The sequence below is a fragment of the Leptonotus elevatus genome, chromosome 20 (genome assembly GCF_054856555.1).
Source record: "Leptonotus elevatus isolate MCC_2025b chromosome 20, RoL_Lele_1.0, whole genome shotgun sequence".
Classification (NCBI taxonomy): Eukaryota; Metazoa; Chordata; class Actinopteri; order Syngnathiformes; family Syngnathidae; genus Leptonotus; species Leptonotus elevatus.
In genome coordinates this window covers 70,210-82,910 of record NC_141258.1, presented here as the reverse complement: position 1 = coordinate 82,910, position 12,701 = coordinate 70,210, and the positions used below count along the sequence as shown (strand labels likewise).

At 53.2% G+C, this 12,701-nt stretch overlaps 2 protein-coding genes across 3 annotated transcripts; both read left to right on the top strand.

Annotated features, from left to right (window-relative positions):
- Window positions 1–262: 262 nt before the first annotated feature.
- On the top strand, window positions 263–7,206 carry noc3l (NOC3-like DNA replication regulator). Of its 2 annotated transcripts, none has more exons than XM_086063662.1 (21): window positions 263–346; window positions 1,307–1,517; window positions 1,578–1,686; window positions 1,765–1,919; window positions 2,543–2,611; window positions 2,737–2,870; window positions 2,936–3,097; window positions 3,177–3,270; window positions 4,028–4,197; window positions 4,278–4,406; window positions 4,639–4,770; window positions 4,870–4,950; window positions 5,318–5,418; window positions 5,495–5,567; window positions 5,644–5,707; window positions 5,781–5,852; window positions 6,270–6,451; window positions 6,517–6,645; window positions 6,714–6,811; window positions 6,878–6,962; window positions 7,033–7,206. In XM_086063662.1, exons 1-21 carry the CDS (start codon window positions 338–340, stop codon window positions 7,147–7,149), a joined length of 2,376 nt encoding a protein of 791 aa, XP_085919788.1. In that variant the 5' UTR covers window positions 263–337; the 3' UTR covers window positions 7,150–7,206. The 2 variants fall into 2 exon arrangements, with proteins under 2 accessions (XP_085919788.1, XP_085919787.1); XM_086063661.1 differs by having other exon boundaries at window positions 2,495–2,611.
- Window positions 7,207–8,797: 1,591 nt separating this feature from the next.
- acta2 (actin alpha 2, smooth muscle) lies at window positions 8,798–12,689 on the top strand. Its single transcript, XM_086063670.1, has 9 exons — window positions 8,798–8,967; window positions 9,376–9,530; window positions 9,609–9,737; window positions 9,812–9,922; window positions 10,314–10,398; window positions 10,489–10,650; window positions 11,548–11,739; window positions 11,816–11,997; window positions 12,378–12,689. Exons 1-9 carry the CDS (start codon window positions 8,838–8,840, stop codon window positions 12,519–12,521), a joined length of 1,290 nt encoding a protein of 429 aa, XP_085919796.1. The 5' UTR covers window positions 8,798–8,837; the 3' UTR covers window positions 12,522–12,689.
- The last annotated feature ends 12 nt before the right edge of the window (window positions 12,690–12,701 follow it).

Here is a 12,701-nt window from a genome sequence, read left to right as displayed (position 1 = left end):
TGTAAGCTGTAGTATTTGTAAAAACATGAGTTTATACTCCAATTGTGTGTCATGTTGGCTCTATAGGAAGTCACTGATTATTTTCTTTCTTTTTGTTGTCTACAGCTGCGTTTTTTTTCCTTTTCGAATCCGAGTTGAGAAAATGGAAACAAGCATTTTGAGGGCGGACCGTGTGCAGTGCGACCTCCTGCCGCCAGGGTCGCTGTCTACATCGTGGCGGTCGCATTTTAGTCAGTTCGCACTTCGACTTTTGTTCGTTTCCGGGTCGCGGAGTCGATACACGCGTGCGGAACGCTTGTGTTTTGCCTTCGACCTGAGCACACTTTTCACCATCATTATGGCTCCGGTGAGTACAATTCTCCACAGAAATCAAACGTCGCTTTTTGGTGAATTGATCTTTTGAACGACGTCCATCTTGTCAACCGTCTGGCAACTTTCTCGGTGCCTTCCCAAGCTTCTGATTTCACGTGACGTCGTTTTGGTTCAAACCCACGAGTAACACATGCTTTGTGGGCTTGTTTGGCACTTTAGGCTCCTAAGGTTGTCACGTGCAAAAATACAAGAAGGAAGCCAAAACTGAGCAGTCGTGCAGGACAGTCTGAGGGCTGGGATCTCCGTTTTCTGTAAAGGAGAAATATTGTGCATTGTTTCACCATTTGGAAGAGTTGTCGTGGGGCTTCATCGCAACTCAAGTCAAGTTCATTTGTATAATCATGGAAAAAGTCTCAAATTGTTTCATAGGGCACAATGACTAAAATGACTCAAGTAAAGCGAGAGGACGCGGCTGTAAAACGGGCCCAAATTCAAAGCCAGGAGGCAAATTGCAACTCAATGCCACAATAGGAAAAATAAGTCGTAAATTGAGAGTTGTTATTTCTGCAAGTTCGCCTGTCGCGGTTGTGCCGTTCTCTTTTCTACACGTTGTATTAAAGTTATCTTGGCAGAAAATTCTCACTCTCTGGCGCTTAGCTACACTTTATAGGGATTTTTTTGTAGGGTCCAACACATCCGGTTTGATGGCGGAAGCAAGTCGTCCGAGTGAGTCATTGGCATACTTTAAAATGCCAATTTAAGAAGAAAAAAATGCCAGCCACAATTCAGGAGTCTTCAAAAAGATTATTTCAATAAGTTGTGAGCCAATTAAAAAGAAAAAAATGTTGTTCTGTATAACTGATAAAGTGCACTGAAAAATGATTCCGCAGCAGTTGTAAAAAGGAAAAATAGTTGCGATGCGGGCGAAAGAAGCCAGCGCGCTTGTTTGTGCTTTCCCGTGTGTGACCTCCGTCCATCGTTTGCCGCTGGCCAGCCGCAGTCGCGCTCCAAGAAGCGCCGGCCGTCGTTTCGCCGGCTGCTGAAGACGAGCGGCATGAAGCTGGACAACAAGCTGAAGAACCGGCAGATGAAGCGGCAGAACTGCGACAAGAAGCAGCGCAAGGAGCACAAGCGGATGCGGCAGGCGATCAAGGGCGCGGCACGGCCAGCGCCCCGCCCGCTCGACGTCACCGCCAAAAGGCCCGGTGAGTCCAACCGCCGCCGTGTCGGCCCAGTGTGAAGCTCATGTGATGTGCGTCTGTCAGAGGAGGAAGAGGAGGAGGAGCACTTCCTGGAGACTTTGCCCACCGACATGATGGACGACAGCGACCTGCAGCAGATGTCCTCCTTCCTCAGCAGGGACCTGTCGTCGTGGTAAAGGCCGGTGCGCACACCCGCGAGGGTGCGTGCGCGTCGCATGTCTTGACGTCACTGCGTGTGCGTGCGTCTTAGTGGGCCGGTGCACGGCGCCAAGAAGCGCAAGTCGGAGGTGGTCCGTGGGTACGAGAAGATTCCCAGGAAGATGGCGGCCGTGCCGGAGGAGGAAGTGGTCCACTTGCTGCCCATCAAAGACAAGACGCGACTCATCCCGCAGAGCGTGCACAGAGGTGACCTCGTCCGCATTCACGCTCAAAAAGTCAGCATCGGGGTCAAAAAGCTTATTCCAAAAAGCCATTTTTCATCTTATTGCAAGCTTTGACCCTTAAATATTGGAAAATGTTCTTCAATAATGATTCAGGCTTCAAGTGTCAATTGTACCTCAGTAAACGTTTTCTTACAATCGGCTGGAAAAGTTTCAATGCAAGTTTGTTGTTGCAAACAACTGGAATGTGTTTAGCGAACGTCCCGTAATATAGCCGGACGCGCCCACGTGATTGGGGTCTGCCATTGTTTGGTGCACCACTAGAGGGAGCCCACTTGTGCCGTAGCAGCAGCAGCAACCTTTTTGGGAGGGAGAGACACTTTTCGGGGAGTCGTTTGCGCAAAAACAACAAACAAGCATATTTGCTTACTTCAATTACATTTAATAACCTTGCATTTGTTAATATGTGAAGACTCCGATCATTCGGAAAGTGATCACAATCAATACGTTGTTTCTGTCAAACTTATGAATGATCACTTGCAAGGCATTCCGAGAACATGTCAATGTCACGTTGGTGAGGACGGTTGACAAATTTGACAGCTGCTGCCGTCGCTCGTCTTTTGATGCGCTTGTGTTGGCCGCGTGCAGCGGTGACCAAGCAGCCGGAGGAGGAAGAGGAGGAGGAAGAAGAGGAAGCCACACAGGAGGCTGAAACGGGTACGGACCACCTTCAAACTTGCCGCCATCTCGTGACCGCAACCGTCGCCATAGCAACCAAGGAAGCTTGCCGTGGGCTTTCCTCGCAAGGGCTGTCAATCACGTGGCCACGCCCTTTTTCCCAGGAGGGGCGGAGCTAGTGAATGGGCCGACGCTGACGCCGGCGCAGCAACAGGAAGTGAGGATGTGCAAGGTCAAAGACAGGAAGTTGACCATTGCGCGCCTGGCGTCGTCCGTCATCGCCGACCCCGTCAACAATGTAAGACCCGCACGCCGGCATTTGTGTGCGTGCGTGAGAGCTGACTTATAAGTGTGTGCGTGCAGATCAAGTGCGTGAAGCAGCTGCGCGGCATGCTGATGGAGGCGGACCCCAGCGTGGCGGTGACGGTCCGGAAGCTGGTGATGGTGTCCTTGATGGAAATCTTCAAAGACATCTCCCCCGCCTACAAGATCCGACCTTTGACCTCCGCCGAGAAAGCCACCAAGGTAGCGCATGGCGTGGGCGGGTGGCGGGCGGTTCCGGTGCTCGCTGATGTCATTTCCACCACGACATCCGTCATCTCAGGTGAAGAAGGAGACGCAGCAGCTGCGAGAGTTTGAAGAAGGCCTGCTGAGTCAGTACAAGTTGTACCTGGAGGATATGGAGCAGATCATCAAAGGTAGGCCAGCCGGCCGGCAGCCATCTTGCCTTCTTCTTATGAGAGTCACGAGAGCCTTGCAAAGGGCAAACGTGGCTGTTTGCGTTCCGAGTCTCAATGTGGTGACGGGCAGAGGTCGTCGGGTTGACCTTTGGCAGCCACTTGCTTCACTTGATGCCTCTTTCAACACGATGCAGACGAATCTTCGAGTCGCACCCGGAGGCAAACCTTACAAGAGAAAATGGAAATGAAACGTCGAACATGGTGCAATTTTCGCCATAAGCGCAGAAAATAATGTATTCGAGTGAGTGGCAGCGTAAGATGGCCGCCATTGACAGTCCATTCATGCGCAAGTCGGTGGCTGGCCGACGCTTGCGGTTCGCTGACATGCTTTTCATTTTGCAACTTTGTATTCACTTCAAAGACTTCATTTTTGTTTAGTATTAGTTTTGTTTTTATATGGAGTGTTTGAGTGACAAATGAAAAAAAAAGGGTGAGTAAATAGGATGTAATAAATGGAAGTCAATCGAGCGACCTACTTTGTTGCACGACTACAAACGTCGGTGTTGTTCAAATTCAAACGACCCCGAAACTCCACATATGATAAGAATTGACGACGTCGGCACAAAAAAAATCAAGTGCAACCTTATTGTCTGGAAACTTGTGAAGGAAAAATGCGATTGTCCCGCTTTGGATGTTTTCTGTGGATTTGCGGTCAACGTGCCGCTCGCCTTTCTTTGTCCGTTTGCGACGACGCCTGACGTGCGTTTGCGTGCAGACTGGAAGCAGCAGAAGAGCAAGCGCAGCCGGGCCGTGCCGGTGGACTCGTACTCGGGCCTGGCGCTTGTGGCGGTGCGCTGCCTGTGCGAGCTGATGCAAGCCATGTCGCACTTCAACTTCCACAACAACATCCTGGTGGCGCTGGCGCCGCTCGCCAACGACGGGACGGTGAGCGCTCGTTCCGTCTCGCCCGCCGCCCGCCGCCCTTGCCCCGTCGGCGCCGCCTGACCCGCGTCTCCTCTGCTCAGGTGTCGGACATGTGCTGCCGCGCCTTCGCCCAGCTCTTTCGCCAGGACAGGGTGGGCGGGGCCTCGCTGGCCGCCGTTCGAGTCATCTCGGGTCTGCTCAAAAGTCTCAACTACAACGTCAGGCCTCAGGTGAGCACACCTTTCGTCACCTTTCAATAACACGATTCAAATTCAAGTCAAGAGGAGACGAGCAAATATTGACGTCACGTGACCCCAACGCGGCAACGTTGACGTTTTCAGACAATACAGACGACAGCACACGACATGCGTCGTTGACTGTTGCTTCTTTCGAGTCCCTTTTCGGACGGGTGGATCTGCCACATCCAATATGGCTGAAGTTGGTGTGTGTGCGTGCGTGCAGGTGCTGCAGACGCTGCTGAGCGTGCGAATCCAGGAAGCGCTGGTCAAGAAGGACGTGAAGGACATGACGCCCGCCGTCAAGCTCATGCCGCACAAAGACAAGAAGAAGAATCTGTCGCGCATGCAGCGCAAGGTGAGGTCACGTGGGGTCACGTGGGGTCACGTGAGGTCACGTGAGGTCACGTGGGGCTGTCGCCAAGCAACAACAAACCCTCTCCGTTTGTTTGTGCAGTGGAAGAAGGCGGAGGAGAAACTGCAGCAGGAACTTTTGGAAGCCGAAGCGTTGGACAGCAAAGACAAGAAGATGAAAATGGTGACGGACGGCTCGTGTGTGTTTACTTAACATTCCACTTTTGGCGCAATTGGTTCCAATTTGCAATTTTTGGGACGTTTTTTTGGGTGAGGACGTAAACGCTTTGATGGCAAGTCATGTGACATTTTTCAACAATGGATGGTTGACAATTCCTTCCACACGTTAAAAGTCGGATGTCGGTTTTCTGTCGTCGTCCACCGAACGCAAAGAAACGCACCACAAAGTCCAAATGGACCTTTTGCTTGCCAGATGACGCAACAATTTCAAGTTGAAGCAGGCTCGAACCTGCAAACGAGTGGTCAGGAAGTCGTTTTTCGCTCGGCCTACGCGTTGATTGGTGATTTTTTTCCTCTTTTTTGTCCTGCAGCACACGGAGACGCTCAACATCGTCTTCCTCGTCTACTTTCGAATTCTGAAGAAAGCGCACAAGTCGGTCCTCCTTCCTTCTGTGCTGGAGGGGCTGGCCAAGTAACGCACACGCACACGCACACGCATGCTCATACCCACGTGCGCACACACTAACTGTGATGTCACCTCCTGTCAGTTTCGCCCATTTGATCAACTTGGAGTTCTTTGACGACCTGCTCAATGTGCTTCAGAGTCTTATCCAATCGGGAGTGAGTATGATACAGACTCCGCCCACTCGTCTGTGTCGGGAACCCGCCATTCATTTGATTGCTGGCTGCCGTGCAGGATCTGACCAATCGGGAGAGACTTCACTGCATCCAGACCGTCTTCACCATCCTGTCAGGTCAAGGTGCGTGCGTGTGCGCGCGCGTGTGCGTGTGCGTCGCGGCAGGAACTCATACACGAGTGTTTGTGCCCGGCAGGTGACGTCCTCAACATCGACCCGCTGACCTTTTACTCGGAGCTGTACGCCATGTTGCCGCGGCTGCACGCAGGTGGGTGCTCGAGCACGTCACCTTCAGTGGGCGGAGTCTGCAACCGTCCGCTCGTTACGTCAACACTTGCACAATCGCGAAACGAGGCCAGCTGGACATTGATTCTTTATCCTCTGTGAAGAATGACTAAGTGTCGTAGTGAGAAGTCTCCAGGTGCGAGTGCGTTTGTTATACTGCCCCCGTCTGGCCAAAAATGAACAGCACATTGGGACAAGAAGCATCATTTCTTTTTGCTTTACAAAATGTTAAACCCATGAAAAAAAAAAGTTTTAGGATCATTTTGATGGAGATGATTTGCAATGCGAGCGTTTTGGCGTGCAAACGAGTTGATGCGGTCCGACTGCGCAAGTTTTTCCTTTTCCTTTTTTTTGACGCCGGCATCCCCAAATTGGAGCGCTGACGAGTCTGGTCCTGCAGGTGCTCCCAACGATGACATCGTCATCGTGCTGCGCTGCCTGGACGCCATGTTGATCCGCCGCAGGAAGCAGGTCAGCCTGCAGAGGGCGATGGCGTTCATCAAGCGACTCAGCGCGCTCAGCTTGCACGTGCAGACGCACGCCAGCGTCGGACTCCTCGCCGCCGCCAGGGCCTGCCTGCACGTGAGTGTGTGTGTGTGCGTGCGTGCGTGCACGTCAATGGATTTGTGATTTGCGTTTGCTGTCAGTCGTTCCCAAGGTGCGACTTCCTGCTGGATAACGAGGTTCAGGGCAGCGGCTTGTACTTGGCCGAGCTTCACCATCCCGAACACTGCAACGCTCACAACACCGCCTTGTGGGAGCTGCACACACTGCAGGTAAACATGCACACGTGTGACCTTTGCGCCTGACCTTTACATGTGACCTTTGCGTACTGTGCACGCAGAGGCATTTCCACCCGGTGGTGCGGCGGCTGGCGGCCCATCTGAGCGTCGGCGCCCCCAGCGAAGGCGCGTCGTCGCTCCCGCTGGAGCTGAGTCGCAGGTTGGTGCGCGGCGCCGTCTTGCGCCATCTGGTTGCTATGGTAACGTTTGTCCACGTCCCGTCCAGGTCACCGGTGCAACTGTTTGAAGATTATGACGTCAAAGACATGACCTTTAACCCCCCCGTGGCTCCGCCCAAACACAAGAAGAAGGTACGCACATGCGCGCGCGCGCACCTGTAAGACGCGCACCCGAAAGTCACATTTGTATTTGTGCTTCCAGGAAGTTTTCCGAGCGGATTGGTCGCTGCTGGATGGCGAACTGCAGCGACTTGTTGACCACGTCCTGAGCGCCAGTCAGGAGGCGGAGCTTGATTTTTCTCCAATGCACAAACACTGACACACGTCCTGTCCTGTCTTGTAAAAAATGATTTGAGTAAAAAGTTGTGATTAGTTTCATACGTGACGACGGCTGCTGATTGGTCGCCCGTGTGTGCGTCGTCCTTCACGACATTTGTCGCACGTTTTCCTTCCAAGTTGAACAAATCCGCAAAATGTCCAGCGACGTCCCGAAGGCCGAATGTCGAGGGCCTGGTCACGTGATGTCGCCGCGTCGCCATCGGCAAAGCGGCCGCACGCCGACCCGCCGTCCGTCCATGCGAGCGTGTCGGAAAGCTTCCCTCAAATGTTCTCTGGCACTTTGTTTGCGTCGGGTCGCCATCAGCGCGTCGGAACCATCTTGGAGGCCAGCGTGGCGCCGGCGAAGGTCCACAGTGTTTTTTTTTAATTGCGTGGAGGCCGACAAACAAATTCCTGACGAGACAGAACGGACGATTCCGTGGGCAGACGGACAACACGCCAAGTGCACGCCACATCGCTGGCTTAAGGCACACCTGTGCACTCATCATGCTTTCTAACCAGAAGGTCTGGGGGGGCTATTTGAGACAAATCAGCCTTTTTGAGCCAATTACAACAGAATCCGATTCCGTTAGATTTACTGGAAACACTCGAGTCGATTCACTGACTCAAGTGGGATGGATTCAGCCTCTTTGATCTTTAAGGTTGAAATTGAACTCAACAAAAAGTCATCAAAATATTAACATTTGCAGAAAAGGAAACATTTTGACAACATGAAATGCGGAGACCGATCTCATAAAAAGCACAAATGTGTATATATATATATTTTTTTGTGCTTGAGGCGCCACCTGCTGGCCAGTGGGTGACATTATACCAACTAACTAGCAAAGTTTCCCCATTCCACAATCGTTGCCGCCAAAAACCAACCAGAACACACACACACACACACATTCCAGAGCAGCTTGACGTGTGTGTATGTTGGCCGACCAATCACGTTGGAGCGTCGCAAGTCGGAATGTTTTCCCATCTTGGGTCAAAGTCGAGCAAGACTGTGCGCGCGTGCGTGAGAGAAAAAAAGGTGATCAATCGGTGGCCCCTCCCTCACATGTTTTTTCTCCTTATTGGGGGAGGGGGATGTGAGGAGCTGCTCCTTTTTAGGATTTGATGACACTCCGTCCGATGTTTGGCTTCTTGTTGCGTTTCTCTTTTGACGCGCGCACGTTTGAGCAGGAAGTTGCTCGTGTGTCCTTCCTTTTCCTTTTAAGGAGATGCAAGTGTGCGCGCTTCCATCCTGACCTTCGACCTCGATCGTCTTCACCTGCACACGCGACTACATTACCCACAATCCTCAGCAGCAGCATCTTAAGGTCGCCGCAAGCCAAAGAAGGGGGGCGGGGGCGTGTCCAAAAGGTGCTCGGGGTCAATCGCAAGGTCAGCGTCGGGTCAACAACTGACGAGCACTCAGACCAGGACGACAAGCAGACCTGCAGAACAAGTTGGACCGCAACCAGGAGAACAACCTGGACCAAGACAAGAAGCCGAAGGATTTTCGTCTTCAAACGTCTTCGTGATGAAAGCGTCACCAGGCCAGGCAGGTGGGAGGAAGTCCCCGGCGCACGCCATTGGCCGACTCCCCCGAGGCCTGCCCTATAAGGAGTCGAGCGGACCGAGGAGGCTGGAATCGGGGTGCCGCTCCTTGTTTGGCTGGATGAGAGGAAGAGGAGGAGGAGGATGAAGAAGAAGAGGAGGCTTCTTAAGGTGTCTCCTCGGACGGGAGCCTCACTCGCTCGCCCGCTCGCTCGCCCGCTCACTCGTTCACTCGTCGACCTTCTGACCTGCCCCTTTAACCAGCAGCACCACAGTAAGATCGGCAAACTCTTCTTCACATCCTCCTCAAATTTGCATCTTCTTCACGCCTGCATGCTCGCTTGCTCGTCTTCATCACAGTTTCCTCATCCTCATCATCTTAACACGTTTGTTTCCCTGTGATCTCGACTGATTGGCCGCCGCTTCCCGCTCGTCTCCGTGATCGAGGCCAGTGATGCGTTTGCAGGCACGGAGGAATGTGATGCCCAAATATGGTGCACACAGCTGAGAGGTGTAGGGGGGGGGGGGGGGGGGGGGGGGATGTCACGACCACCGCATGCCCAAATTAGGAAGTTTTCCCAGAGTTGAGGCCAAACCTGTTCCAGCGGACTTGGACTTGATGATGTATGCGCCTGTCGTGTGTGTGTGTGTGTGTGTGTGTGTGTGTGTGTGTGTCCCTTAGCGTGGTCGCCCCGCCCGCCTGCAGCCATGTGCGACGACGACGAGAGCACGGCCCTGGTGTGCGACAACGGCTCGGGACTTTGCAAAGCCGGATTTGCCGGAGACGACGCGCCCAGGGCCGTCTTCCCGTCCATCGTGGGCCGGCCCCGCCACCAGGTCGACAAACCTCTCCTCCTTTTTCTAATGCTGATGATGATGATGATGACGATGATGCTGATGTGTGTGCGGCGTCAGGGTGTGATGGTGGGCATGGGCCAGAAGGACAGCTACGTGGGCGACGAGGCCCAGAGCAAGCGAGGAATCCTCACCCTCAAGTACCCCATCGAGCACGGCATCATCACCAACTGGGACGACATGGAGAAGGTGGCGCCCGCCGCCAAATGCGCCGCCGCCGCCCCCGCCCCCTCCTCTCAATGTGCTCTCCCGTTGGCCTGCAGATCTGGCATCACTCCTTCTACAACGAGCTGCGCGTGGCCCCCGAGGAGCATCCCACCCTCCTGACCGAAGCGCCGCTCAACCCCAAGGCCAACCGGGAGAAAATGACGCAGGTGAGCGTCCAGACACGCCTGCTCGGCCGCACGCGACTATTTTGCATGCTGACCGTCACATTCAGGGTCGACATCCTCTGCCAGGCAGGGCCCATTTTGTGTGTGCGTGTGTTTTTCCCCTGCCGGTCACATTGCAGCATATGTCGCGTTTGTCCTCGGGGCAGCCTGTTTTCCACGTCTCCGTATTCCGACACAGGTGAGGATCGTTATCGGGCTTCTCTGGCTTGCTGATGATTGGAATCACCTTGAGATTAGGGAAACTTGTAAAACAGGCTGGATGTTGTGCCCCTCCCCCGAGGACCGCGGTTGTCATATAAAGTACTTGTCGAACCCGCGTCAGGCCGCAACTCGCTGGATTGTGACCCGCTTGAACTTTTGGTGTTGCTTTCAGATCATGTTTGAGACCTTCAACGTTCCCGCCATGTACGTTGCCATCCAGGCCGTCTTGTCCCTCTACGCCTCAGGACGCACCACAGGTGGCCCCCCGCCCGCCCGCTCGCGCCCGTGCCGAGCGCGCCTGACCTGACCCGACCCCACGCGGCGGTTTCCTCCTCTCCTGCTTTCAGGCATCGTTTTGGACTCCGGTGACGGCGTGACCCACAACGTTCCCATCTACGAAGGTTACGCTCTGCCTCACGCCATCATGAGGCTGGACCTGGCCGGACGCGACCTCACCGACTACCTCATGAAGATCCTGACCGAACGCGGATACAGCTTCGTCACCACGGGTACGTGAGACTCCGCCCACTCATCCCTCCGTCCGTCAGGTGTTTCCAAATTTGCAATTTTCAGGTGTTTGTTTATGTTGTGTATTGATCATGATCGCTCACACACGTCAAATATTTACGTCTCAAGGCCCGTCGTTCCTCCTCCGTCCACGAGGAGGCAGTGTTGCCGTCTCCGAGCTTGTTTTGCTTTCACTCGCAAGACACTCTTCTTCCTTTTGTTACCTCGCTGCTGCTTTAGTGGAGTAGAAGAAGAAAATGTACCAGTTACAAGCAGAATGACATAGAACTTGTCTTGTCAAGGCAACTTACTCGGCTCGTATTCTGTTTCCTGACTTGTGTAAAATAAAGGCAGACATTAAGGAAGGGCCCATTTTCAATTTTTCAATGTGAAATTTGAAAGGAGAAATAAGAGACGACTCGTTCACGTTCAATGGGGACGCAACACTGCCTCCTTGTGGACGGAGGAGGAACGGACCTTAGACAACCTGAATTTTTGACGACGGTGTGAAGGTTTTGAAAACAGCGCGATGTTAGTCTAAAAAATAAATGCGCGTGCGCGCAGATCCACAAACCATCTGATTTGACAACTCACAAGCAGAATTGACGATTTACAAATGAGAAGTCATGCAAGATGGACAATCCAAATACATTTAAAAAGAAGACATGTGAAATACGCAACTATGTTTGTGTGAATAATTTGGAGACAAATCCTAGCCAAAGTGTGAACACGAGCAGAGGTGGCAAATGAAATGCAGGCCCATGCCCAAAGTTCAAAGTTCAAAGCCTGCCACACTTTGGCTTCATCTCAGCGCCGGGCCACTTTCTGGACCTGGATTTGCCGCCCGTGTGCGTCCGTCTGCTGACTTGAAGCTCCCGCCGTGTTTTTGTTTTTTCCAGCCGAGCGCGAGATCGTGCGCGACATCAAGGAGAAGCTGTGCTACGTGGCCCTGGACTTTGAGAACGAGATGGGCACGGCGGCCACCTCGTCCTCGCTGGAGAAGAGTTACGAGCTGCCCGACGGCCAAGTCATCACCATCGGCAACGAACGCTTCCGGTGCCCCGAGACGCTCTTCCAGCCCTCCTTCATCGGCGAGTGCGGCCGTCCGCTTGCGCGCGTGCGTGTGTGCGTGCGTGCGTGCGTACTAACGGCGCGCCGTGGCCGCAGGCATGGAGTCGGCCGGCATCCACGAGACCACCTACAACAGCATCATGAAGTGCGACATCGACATCCGCAAGGACCTCTACGCCAACAACGTGCTGTCGGGGGGCACCACGATGTACCCCGGCATCGCCGACCGCATGCAGAAGGAGATCACCGCGCTGGCGCCCAGCACCATGAAGATCAAGGTGACTGCGCACGCGCATAGCGAGCGAGCTTTGTTGCTGCTGCAAGCGCAACCAGAGAAGTGGAGCTTGCCATCAGGCCAGCAGGCCAGCAGGGGGCCCCAGAGGGCCAACAGATTTCACACAAAGCGCATGTTTCACATGAGCAGCGCAGCAATGACAATTCCCAAGTCTCAAATTCATTGAGTCAGGTGGGGTTTTTGTATGTGTGTGGGTTTTTTTTGGGGGGGGGGGGGGGGTATGAATAGTAGGAAAGGTTTATTTAAAAAATATATATATAACGGCAGTTTATTTATTCAAAAATATATGTAAGGCTTTTCTCTCTCTCTCTAAGAAAAAAAAGGCTGTTGTAAGGTAACAAAAGGTGTGTCCCGCCCATTTAGATCATCGCCCCCCCGGAGCGCAAGTACTCGGTGTGGATCGGCGGCTCCATCCTGGCGTCGCTGTCCACCTTCCAGCAGATGTGGATCAGCAAGCAGGAGTACGACGAAGCCGGCCCGTCCATTGTCCACCGCAAATGCTTCTAGAAGAGAGCAAGCCCCGCCTCCAGCCTACCTGTGCTTTTTTCTTTTCTTTTCTTTTCTTTTTTTACATTTGAGATGAAATAAAGCGCGAGCGCCGTCAACAATGATGTCATAGCTGGGGGCGTGGTCTCCAGATGAAAGATGGCCAATAAAAAAAATCTCAACTTTTGATCATTGGTCACA

Excerpts from the sequence above, each read along its gene's own strand:
- noc3l (XM_086063661.1), top strand. Across the intron at positions 2,612-2,736 it reads CACACAGGAGGCTGAAACGG|GAGGGGCGGAGCTAGTGAAT; the intron begins GTACGGACCACC and ends CCTTTTTCCCAG. Across the intron at positions 5,419-5,494 it reads GTGCTGGAGGGGCTGGCCAA|TTTCGCCCATTTGATCAACT; the intron begins GTAACGCACACG and ends ACCTCCTGTCAG.
- acta2 (XM_086063670.1), top strand. The coding sequence starts at position 8,838 with ATGAAGAAGAAGAGGAGGCTTCTTAAGGTGTCTCCTCGGACGGGAGCC. Across the intron at positions 9,531-9,608 it reads TGGGCCGGCCCCGCCACCAG|GGTGTGATGGTGGGCATGGG; the intron begins GTCGACAAACCT and ends GTGCGGCGTCAG. Across the intron at positions 11,740-11,815 it reads CTTCCAGCCCTCCTTCATCG|GCATGGAGTCGGCCGGCATC; the intron begins GCGAGTGCGGCC and ends CCGTGGCCGCAG.